The following is a 12,039-nucleotide window of genomic DNA, read 5'->3' on the forward strand; positions in this document are numbered from 1 at the left end:
TTCCTCCAGCTCCATTTTTTTCGCTCAGGACTGCTTTGGCTATTTGTGGTCTTTTGTGTCTCCATACAAATTTTAAGATTTTTTTGTTCTAGTTCCATAAAAAAATGCCATTTGTAATTTGATAGGGATTGCATTGAATCTGTAGATTGCTTTGGGTAGTAGAGTCATTTTCACAATATTGATTCTTCCAATCCAAGAACATGGTCTGTCTCTCCATCTGTTGGTATCATCTTTAATTTCTTTCATCAGTGTCTTATAGTTTTCTGCATACAGGTCTTTTGTCTCCCTAAGTAGGTGTATTCCTAGGTATTTTATTCTTTTTGTTGCAGTGGTAAATGGGAGTGTTTCCTTAATTTCTCTTTCAGTTTTTTCATCATTAGTATATAGGAATGCAAGAGATTTCTGTGCATTAATTTTGTAACCTGCAACTTTACCAAATTCATTGATTAGCTCTAGGAGTTTTCTTGTGGCATCTTTAGGATTCTCTATGTATAGTCTCACATCATCTGCAAACAGTGACAGTTTTACTGCTTCATTTCCAATTTGTATTCCTTTTATTTCTTTTCCTTCTCTGATTGCCGTGGCTAGGACTTCCAAAACTATGTTGAATAATAGTGGCGAGAGTGGACATCCTTGTCTTGTTCCTGATCTTAGAGGAAATGCTTTCAGTTTTTCACCATTGAGAACGATGTTGGCTGTGGGTTTGTCATATATGGCCTTTATTATGTTGAGGTAGGTTCCCTCTGTGCCCACTTTCTGGAGAATTTTTATCATAAATGGGTGTTGAATTTTGTCAAAAGCTTTGTCTGCATCTATTGAGATGATCATATGGTTTTTATTCTTCAGTTTGTTAATATGGTGTATCACATTGATTGATTTGCGTATATTGAAGAGTCCTTGCATCCCTTGGATAAACCCCACTTGATCATGGTGTGTGATCCTTTTAATGTGCTGTTGGATTCTGTTTGCTAGTATTTTGTTGAGGTTTTTTGCATCTGTATTCATCAGTGATATTGGTCTGTAATTTTCTTTTTTTGTAGTATCTTTGTCTGATTTGGTATCAGGGTGATGGTGGCCTCATAGAATGAGTTTGGGAGTGTTCCTTCCTCTGCGATTTTTGGGAAGAGTTTGAGAAGAATGGGTGTTAGCTCTTCTCTAAATATTTGATAGAATTCACCTGTGAAGCCATCTGGTCCTGGACTTTTGTTTGTTGGAAGATTTTTAATCACAGTTTCAATTTCATTGCTTGTGATTGGTCTGTTCATATTTTCTATTTCTTCTTGGTTCGGTCTGGGAAGGTTATACCTTTCTAAGAATTTGTCCATTTCTTCCAGGTTGTCCATTTTATTGGCATAGAGTTGCCTGTAGTAGTCTCTTAGGATGCTTTGTATTTCTGTGGTGTCTGTTGTAACTTCTCCTTTTTCATTTCTAATTTTACTGATTTGAGTCCTCTCCCTCTTTTTCTTGATGAGTCTGGCTAATGGTTTATCAATTTTGTTTGTCTTCTCAAAGAACCAGCTTTTAGTTTTATTGATCTTTGCTATTGTTTTCTTTATTTCTATTTCATTTATTTCTGCTCTGATCTTTATGATTTCTTTCCTTCTGCTAACTTTGTGTTTTTTTTGTTCTTCTTTCTCTAGTTCCTTTAGGTGTAAGGTTAGATTGTTTATTTGAGATTTTTCTTGTTTCTTGTTTCTTATAGCTTGTATAGCTATAAACTTCCCTCTTAGAATTGCTTTTGCTGCATCCCATAGGTTTTGGATCGTTGTGTGTTCATTGTAATTTGTCTGTAGGTATTTTTTGATTTCCTCTTTGATTTCTTCAGTGATTTCTTGGTTATTTAGTAATGTATTGTTTAGCCTCCATGTGTTTGCGTTTTTTACCTTTTTTTCCCCTGTAATTCATTTCTAATTTCATAGTGTTGTGGTCAGAAAAGATGCTTGATAAGATTTCAATTTTCTTAAAGTTACTGAGGCTTGATTTGTGACCCAAGATGTGATCTATCCTGGAGAATGTTCTGTGCACACTTGAGAAGAAAGTGTAATTTGCTGTTTTGGGATGGAATGTCCTATAAATATCAATTAAATCTATCTGGTCTGTTTTGTCATAAAGCTTCTGTTTCCTTATTTATTTTCATTTTGGATGATCTGTCCATTGCTGTAAGTGAGGTGTTAAAGTCCCCCACTATTATTGTGTTACTGTCGATTTCCTCTTGTATCGCTGTTAGCAGTTGCCTTATGTATTGAGGTGATCCTGTGTTGGGTGCATATATATTTATAATTGTTATATCTTCTTCTTGGATTGATCTCCTGGTCGTTATGTAGTGTCCTTCCTTGTCTCTTGTAACATTGTTTATTTTAAAGCCTGTTTTATCTGATATGAGAATTGCTACTCCAGCTTTCTTTTCATTTCCATTTGCATGGAATATCTTTTTCCATCTCCTCACTTTCAGTCTGAATGTGTCCCTAGGTCTTAAGTGGGTCTCTTGTAGAGAGCATATATATGGGTCTTGTTTTCATAACCATGTAGCAAGCCTGTGTCTTTTGGTTGGAGCATTTAATCCATTCACGTTTAGGGTAATTATCGATATGTATGTTCCTATTACCATTTTCTTAATTGTTTGGGGTTTGTTTTTGTAGGTCCTTTTCTTCTCTTGTGTTTCCCACTTAGAGCAGTTCCTTTAGCATTTGTTGTAGAGCTGGTTTGGTGGTGCTGAATTCTCTTAGCTTTTGCTTGTCTGTAAAGCTTTTTTTTTTTTTTTTTTTGCGGTACGGGGGCCTCTCACTGTTGTGGCCTCTCCCGTTGCGGAGCACAGGCTCCGGACGCACAGGCTCAGTGGCCATGGCTCACGGGCCCTGCCGCTCCACGGCACGTGGGATCTTCCCAGACCGGGGCACGAACCCGTGTCGCCTGCATCGGCAGGCGGACTCTCAACCACTGCGCCACCAGGGAAGCCCCTGTAAAGCTTTTGATTTCTCCATCGAACCTGAATGAGATCCTTGCCGGATAGAGTAATCTTGGTTGTAGATTCTTCCCTTTCATCACTTTAAGTATATCATGCCACTCCCTTCTGGCTTGTAGAGTTTCTGCTGAGAAATCAGCTGTTAACCTTATGGGAGTTCCCTTGTATGTTATTTGTCGTTTTTCCCTTGCTGCTTTTTTTTTTTTTTTTGCGGTATGAGGGCCTCTCCCTGTTGTGGCCTCTCCCGTTGCGGAGCACAGGCTCCAGATGCGCAGGCCCAGCGGCCATGGCTCATGGGCCCAGCCGCTCCGCGTCATGTGGGATCTTCCCAGACCGGGGCACGAACCCGTGTCCCCTGCATCGGCAGGCGGACTCTCAACCACTGCGCCACCAGGGAAGCCCTCCCTTGCTGCTTTAATAATTTTTCTTTGTCTTTAATTTTTGCCAGTTTGATTACTATGTGTCTCAGCATGTTTCTCCTTGGGTTTATCCTGTATGGGACTCTCTGCGCTTCCTGGACTTGGGTGGCTATTTTCTTTCCCATGTTATGGAAGTTTTCAGCTATAATCTCTTCAAATATTTTCTCTGGTCCTTTCTCTCTCTCTTCTCCTTCTGGGACCCCTATAATGTGAATGTTGTTGCATTTAATTTTGTCCCAGAGGTCTGTTAGGCTGTCTTCATTTCTTTTCATTCTTTTTGTCTTTGTTCTGTTCCGTGGCAGTGAATTCCACCATTCTGTCTTCCAGGTCACTTATCCGTTCTTCTGCCTCAATTATTCTGCGATTGATTCCTTCTAGTGTAGTTTTCATTTCAGTTATTGTATTGTTCATCTCTGTTTGTTTGTTCTTTAATTCTTCTAGGTCTTTGTTAAACATTTCTTGCATCTTCTCGATCTTTGCCTCCATTCTTTTTCCAAGGTCATGGATCATCTTCACTATCGTTATTCAGAATTGTTTTTCTGGAAGGTTGCCTATCTCCGCTTCATTTAGTTGTTTTTCTGGAGTTTTATCTTGTTCCTTCATCGGATACATAGCCCTCTGCCTTTTCATCTTGTCTATCTTTCTGTGAATGTGGCTTTTGTTCCACAGGCTTCGGGATTGTCACAATCTATATTTTGAAGGAAAATTTTTCTCAGGAGCTTCTGGTAAACTGCTTATAGCTCACTGTCTAGAACTATATTCGTATGTCTCTGTGTTGTGAAGGAGGCTAACAAAACAGGTATTTAGCATTTTCATCAGTGTAGGCGGGCAGGTAGGAAGGGATTTGGTGATGAAGTTTCAGTATCTGCCACATAAGGTATACATGAGGGTAGTATTCCTCGTCTATAGCACTATTCTTGACAGTTTGTAAGTGCATAGGACTTGTTTGATACTCGAGTGGAGTGCTTCTTAGGTGTATCCAAAAATTCAAACTTATATTTTCATCCTTTTTAAATGGTTACAAAGCAAAGGTTAGATAGTAGTCAAAAAAAAAAAAAAAGGTCTCAACCAAACATGTCAAAAATTTGCTTACTCCTTTATTTGGAATACCTCTGACTTTTCAGTTTCACTATTTTTCATTCTGAGGAGTTATTCAAATAAGAGTAAGTAAATTAGCATCAGATTAAATGAGCTCAACTATTTAGTCAGCCGCCCATGATAGATGTGCACTAGCTCTGCAGTGGATCTGTTTTAGTTGTGTTGACCCCTGATAGGTGGGGCTTATGTTCCAGGGTGATGGTATGGTCTGGCAAAGTACTATAAGCTGCATGTTTCCTTGATTGCCCAGACTCTTAGACAAGGTCTCAAGAGAGTGAGTTTTGACTTTTTTCTGCCTATGGTTCTTCCCAGGCAGTGATGCAGGTGATGAAACAGATAACATGTTTATATAACATGATGTTTGTTTGCTTGTTTTTTTTTTTGCGGTACGCGGACCTCTCACTGTTGTGGCCTCTCCCGTTGTGGAGCACAGGCTCCGGATGTGCAGGCTCAACGGCCATGGCTCACGGGCCTAGCCGCTCTGTGGCATGTGGGATCTTCCCGGACCGGGGCACGAACCCGTGTCCCCTGCATCGGCAGGCGGACTCTCAACCACTGCGCCACCAGGGAAGCCCTGTTTGCTTGTTTTTTCTTTCCTCCCAATTTTATATTGATATTTTGAAAATATTTAAACTTATGGAAAAGTTAGGACATGGCATTTTAATCAAAAGAATACTAGTACTAGGTTTAAAAAGTCAGTAAGGCAAAACTCATAATGAAAAAGATCAGTATCTGACTCTTCTCTCCTCCCCACCCCTTATTCCCACTCTTAGAGCCAACCACCTTCACCTGTCTCTACCTTGTTTATCTTCTCCTTTATAAATGAAATATTTATGCTTCTATTTTTAAAATATTTCATATTTAGATTATGAATTATGAGAATTTAGCTATCATATCTATTTTGCCTCATGTAGACACACACACACACACACACACACACACTCTTCTCCCTTTACCATGACTGTATCACATTTTGTAGTTAAATCAATAGTCAGTGTTTATCTTACTATGAATATATAGATAATCACATGAATGCTACCTAGTTTACTCTGAATATTTTCCTTTTCTTATATGACTCTCTCTTTTTTTGTTTGCTAGTTTTCTATATATTTATCAATAATCCATGTATGAACTCTGCAACAGAAACATAAAACTCTCAGTAGGATCAAATACATCAGATCATTTCTCAGTTTCTTTTTTTTTTTCTGGAGATATCCCTCCTAGATCTCGTGGTCTTTCTGCCCTAATACAGTCTGATCTGCTCTGCAGATACTGTTGTGTAACTCCTCTTCACAACATTTTAGGAATTCTCTTCAGAGAAAGGTTGAATGGGATTTTGAAACCTTTCATATCTGAAAATGTTTCTTTTTACCTGCACGTTTGATTTCTAATTTGCTTCTGCTGTGTAACAGTTGTCCCCAAATTTAGTGGCTTAAACAACAACCATTTATGTAGGTTATGATTCTGTGACTTAGCAATTTGTGTAGGATTCAGCTGGGCAGTTCTTCTGGTCTCAGCTAAGTTCACTTATACAGCTGCCAGTCAGCTAGGCAGCTCTGCTTCAGGATGGCTGGCTGTCAGATGAGGCAGTGGAGGTGCCTGGGCCATGTGTCTTTCATTATCTAGGTTAGTCTAGGCTAGTCAGAGAAAGCAAAAGCATGCAAGATCTCTTTACATTGAACATGAAATATATCTCCTTTAATTCAGGTGTCCTTTGGTGTTCTTTAATAGAGTATTCTATATTTTTCTTACAGATTTTGCGCATCTTTGTAAGATTTATTTCTTGCTACCTTATAGTTTTGTGTGCGTGGGGGGGGCGTTAATGTAGATACTTTTCCTTTTCTTTTGCCAATTCATTATTATAGGTGAATTAGAATGCTGTTGTCTTTTGTGTTTTGATCTTATTTTCCAGCAACTGTATTGAACTCTGAACTCTATAGGTAAACTCCAATAGTTCCTCTCTCTTTCCTCAATCCCCTACCTCCTTTTCCTCCCTCTCTTTCATTTTCTCGCTCTTTGAGTGTAGGTCATTGTATTCTCTGCACAAAAAGATAATTTGGTCTCTTCCTTTCCAACTCTTATGCCTAATTTCTTTTTCTTGTCTTATTGGTTTAGGTAGGACCCCCAGGATAATGTTGAATAAAAATGTCTTTCTTTCTGAACTTTTTATTATTTGGATGTTGGACTTCCAAAATTTCATTTTCTTATCTTTGCTCTGTGATTTTTTTCATCTCTTTTGTTAACTGTTCTACTTTTAAACAAAATCTTTAACAATGCCATTGACTTTTTTCATATTTTGCTTAAAATTTAATACTTTTATTTTCTAAAAGCTCTGTGTACTCTGTTTCTTATAGTAGCATTCTTATTTTATGGGTGCAGTTTTGTCTTTTTCCCTCTGCAGATTTTAAAGGTTTGGTGTTTTTCTTTTTTTCTAACTTTTTTAAAAAAGAAATTTATTTATTTATTTTTGGCTGCATTGGGTTTTTGTCGCTGCATGCGGGCTCTCTCTAGTTGCATCAAGAGGGGGCCAACTCTTCGTTGCAGTGTGCAGGCTTCTCATTGTGGTGGCTTCTCGTTGTGGAGAACGGGCTCTAGGTGTGTGGGCTTCAGTAGTTGTGGCACACGGGCTCAGTAGTTGTGGCATGCGGGCCCTAGAGCGCAGGCTCAGTAGTTGTGGTGCACGGGCTTAGTTGCTCCACGGCATGTGGGATCTTCCCGGACCAGGGCTCAAACCCATGTCCCTTGCATTGGCAGGCGGATTCTCAACCACTGCACCACCAGCGAAGCCCCAAGGTTTGGTGTTTTTAAAAGAAAGTCCTTTGCTTTCTACTGCATTTTGCTTTTGTAGTTCCTTCTTTGTGAGTGTTTGGGTTTTGGTATGGTTATTTTATTTTGTCTGTTTTTCATGATACAGGTTTTCTATAGTGTTCATTGATCTTTGTTCATATTTAAGAATGAGGCACTGAATACCAATTGGAAGCTTTTTTTTCTGGTTAGGCCTCATTAACTGGTGGACTTCACTATAGGGTAATAAGAGTAGGCCAGCTTTTTCACTGCAGGGAGTCCTAAATGTCAGTATTTGTAGGTCATTCCTATTGGACTCTGAGTTCCTCATGGAAAAAGCCTACAAAGCTTATAAACCTTTTTTACAACAAGTATTTTATCATTCCTTTATTTTCCCAAAACAAAGTCTATAGAAATTATAACTTACTTACATACATAATCTCCCCAATCCTGTAACGTCTCAACTATAATATAAAGTAGAAATGAAAGGAAATATATATTTCAGTGTGTAAATGCCCAGGCATGACTACACTGGAAGACATAAGGAAGTAATTCAGATGCTTGCACTTATCCTACTTATTTAGTAGGACCACTAAATGTGATAAATTCCAATATAGACTCTATTATGAATGATACTGTTTTTAGTAATATAGTTTTCCAAAACAGTAAACAAGTTTCCAACAGCAGAAAAGTAAAATTGTCTCTCCTTTAACATGGCAATTGTATTCCTCGGAAATGGAGGCTCACATAATTTCACATACGTTTTTCACTACCTGACTGTCTGATAGAACACTTGAAATTATGCAGGACACAAGATAGATTTTCATATTTTGGATTTTAGGATGTCTTGTGTGCCTGGCCTAGACCTCTTAATGCCAGTTGTGTCCTCAGTCATTATGGTAACTGAAAATATCGCCACGAATTTCTAAAATGTCTCTTGGTTACAGTACCACTTGCCTTGAGAACCAGTACTTTAGAAGAAAGAGAATATGCCATAACTGACAAAACCAGAAAGACCAGAGTCAGAAGCAAAAGGTCAGCAACACCCAGAATAAGCACACAGGGTCATGTTTATCATTTTATATAAATAACATCATACAGAGCTCTTGGATAGTCCTCCCAACACCTTCTCCCAAGGTAGAGCTAATTCATTAGATCACCAGATCTAATTACTATAGACTTAATTTACCTGTGATTTTTCTTCGTTAATATCATTACCATGAAGTGAGCAAACTACTGCCAAGGCAACTGGGAGTAGATTTGTGCAGTACAGTCTTGACCTAGGCCTTTGCTCTGTTTGATCAGAGCAACTACTTTGTTCTTAGCTTTCCTCTGCCATGATTATAAAAAGGCGAGCCATTTCATAGTTCTGCCTATTTTGTCTGTCAGTCTTTCTTCCCACAACCCAAGGTCTGATTCCTCTTCAAGTTCTGTCTGGCCTTTTAAATTTTTCCCCAATTTACCAAATTATAATGCTTTTCTTACATCCTGTACAGTAGATTCCTTCTCTGAGTTGGCCACTCTTACACTCAACCAGTACTTTCCACCTCTTAGGTTTATGAAAAAGGGGAATCCTACAGTTGATAATTCTAATACAAGGAGTACCAAGGTGAAATTGTATTAGCCAGGCTAAGTTACATTTGTTGCTACTAAAAACAACCCTAAAATCTCATTGGCTTAGGGCAAAAAAGGAGTAGTTGTCTCTAGACAAAATCCAGTGTGGTTATTCTTGGTCAGCGATATTCCTGGATGACTTTCCTCTAAGCAGTGACTTAGGGATGCAGGCTGTTTCATTTGTGTGGCTTCCCAATCTTGTAGTTCTTTGCTTCCCTACATTACAGATGGAGGAGGGAAAGCAGGGAAGGTCTTTTGGGACATTGTAAGGGCAGGCCTGGAAGTGGTATCTGATACTTCCATCCACATTCCTTTGACCAAAACACGATTTCACTCTATATCCAGAAAGGAGAAGACAGTTGTTATTGATACTGGTTAGCATTCTTTACCAGAATGGTCACTTTCTCTTGTTTAACAATATAAACAACAAAAACAGGTATCTATTGAGCACCTGCTGGTACTAGCCACTTTGTTGATTCTTAAGGTTGAGGAACTTGCAGTCTATTAATGGAGTTTAAACAACTAAAAAACAGTACAATCAATACTATGATAACGGTTTGTGTGTATTATAAGAGCATAAATAAGGACACAGCTAATCCAAATGACAACATCCAAAGACAATAAGTGATGTAAATAAAGTACTCTTGAAAAACCTTTATGAATGCTGTGGCTCGTAAGACTTTCAGATGCACTTCCATCCTTTAATAACTTTAATGTCTGGTGTTACCACTTTATTTTCCTTAACTGTAGACTAGGTATAATATCTTCCTTGCTGACCTCACATAATTTCTATGGACATCAGATGAGATAATTAATGTGAATGAGCTTTGTACACATTATATAAATATAGACTTAAAGAAATAGTGTTGTAGAGTAGAAAGAACCTTGTATTTGGTTAGATAAGACAAATGCAGGCAGTGGCTTTGCCTCTTATTAATTTTGTTTCTTTGGACTTCTGTGAGTCTGTTTCTTTATCTATAATATCTGTACTACTTACTCTATAAGATAGATGTCATATGTAAATGCAGTAATGTTTATAAAAGTTCTTTGGAAACTGTACATTTCTATTCAAACATGAGGTGTTCTTAATAATTAATACTGGTTAATCATCTAAAGCACTGGTGTCGAGATTAGGATTAAAAATCTACCCTAGAGATTAATCTTGTTACATGAGAGTTACACTATAACTAATGCTGGTGGAAAATGCACCTTGTTTTATAGTATATCTCAGTCTATTTTCTAACGATGTGCCTTATGATAGGCTTCTATTTTAGTAGCAGTTTAAGGTGTTGGGATATAACTATGAGATGAAAACCCTGCTTTTATGAAGCACTTTTGAAGGTTATTAGAAGTTAAATTGAGAATTACAGGTTTAATTTTAAGTGCTATCCTTATATTAACATTTACTTTATAGATACTAACCAAAGAACACTATAATGAGTGGGCATTCTCATTCCAAGGAAGAAATTTATATTAATTTTCATAAAGAGAGTCTTTGAACATGTCTTCCATGCTATGTAGTTTCTCTTTTTGGTACTTTCCTTTATTCTCCCACTTACCACCTTTCCTTCCCCACCTTCATTTTTTAATCTTCAGGCAAAGAGCAGATTAGGACAAAAATATGTATGACTTGATTCAGTGTAAGAATCACTTTAGTTTTACTACTAGTATTTGGTTTTAAATATTCAAGCTTGATGTTTCTTTGGTTTTAGGAAAGCTGGTTTCGGATAGCTGAAAATATGGGATTTCAGTGCCTAAAGATCGAGAGCAAGGACCCCAGACTAGATGGGATAGACTCACTTTCTGGAACTGAAATCCCCCTGCACTACATCTGCACATTGGCCAGTCATGCTGTCCACTTGGTGGTCTTCCATGAGAGGAGCGGCAACTACCTTTGGCATGGCCATCTACGGCTCAAAGGACACATTGACAGGAAGTTTGTTCCTTTTCGAAAGTTACAGTTTGGTCGTTATCCTGGAGCTTTTGACAGGTAAATTCAGGGTCTAAAGGGGAGATGTGAAACCTATCTTGTTTAGTCATGAATTCTTATTCTTTCTTTTACATTTAGTAATTAAATCTAAAATGTAATTCATGTAAATCAGTTTTGAAATGTAAATATTCAACAGGAAGCAACTCATGAACATGTGCCCCAGGAAATATAATATATATCAGAATGTTCATAGCAACATTGTTCTTAAAGCCCCACACAAAATGTATGTGCGCACAACGAGAAGAATCGTAGGGCAGGGAAACAAGGAACTCTGAACTCGTGCTCTGTGCAACAACAGAGATGAATGAATCCTACAATGTTGAGTGACAAAAATAAGGCATAAAAGAATACAAATCTTTCTATATATATAAAGAGTTCAAACACAGGATAAAGTATGTTTGTGGATTTACATACTTACAAGTAAAAGTGTTCAAAATATACAAACTTCCAATTATTAGGAGATAAATAAGTTCTGGAAATCTGATGTACAGCATGGTGACTATAGTTAACACTGCTGTATTGTATATTTGATAGTTGCTAAGAGAGTAGATCTTTAAAAATGATATCTGAGGTAATTGAAGAAAATATGCTTGATGTTTAACTATTTGCTTATATTGTATATTTTGAAGAGGCTGCCAATATTCTGAGTTAAATCCTTATAATAAGTCTTAACTTTTGTTTTCAGGCCAGAGTTACAACAAATTACTATTGATGGATTAGAAGTTCTCATTCCAAAAGATCCAATGCACTTTCTAGAAGAAATACCACACTCTAGATTTATTGAGTGTAGGTATAAAGAAGCTCGAGCATTCTTTCAGGTTAGAGATAACCAAATATTGTACTTTTCAAATTAAAGGAAGTGTATGTATAATATTTCTGGGGGGGCAATGAAGGAACTTATGGAAAGTAAGTAAGAAACCATCTTTTCTGATTTGTCTACTTTCTTCTAGATGGTTTCAATTTTTTAGAAGTAGATTAAACATTAACCTTAAGGAACAATTTCTTCCCCAGTTGAATGGTTTGATATCTATGGAGACCTTGTTTTATTTGGATATACTTTGACAGGTTCAGCATTGGCCTCCGCTTTTAGTTAGGATAGCCCATGAACTTTATAAAGATGGTATATTCTGTTCTTGAAGCAATCTGAGTAGGATGAAGCCATGTAGAATATG

At 37.5% G+C, this 12,039-nt stretch overlaps 1 protein-coding gene across 8 annotated transcripts in view; it reads left to right on the forward strand.

Annotated features, from left to right (window-relative positions):
- FKTN (fukutin) overlaps positions 1-12,039 on the forward strand; it is a 99,140-nt gene that overhangs the window by 39,175 nt on the left and 47,926 nt on the right. For all 8 annotated transcript variants that reach the window (XM_081238434.1, XM_081238428.1, XM_081238433.1 and 5 more), the window contains 2 exons: positions 10,590-10,867; positions 11,553-11,685. In XM_081238434.1, the coding sequence (XP_081094560.1) occupies positions 10,590-10,867; positions 11,553-11,685 (411 nt within the window). The remainder of the gene's footprint in view (positions 1-10,589; positions 10,868-11,552; positions 11,686-12,039) is intronic.

The sequence above is a fragment of the Mesoplodon bidens genome, assembly GCF_964165515.1.
Source record: "Mesoplodon bidens genome assembly, chromosome: 6".
Classification (NCBI taxonomy): Eukaryota; Metazoa; Chordata; class Mammalia; order Artiodactyla; family Ziphiidae; genus Mesoplodon; species Mesoplodon bidens.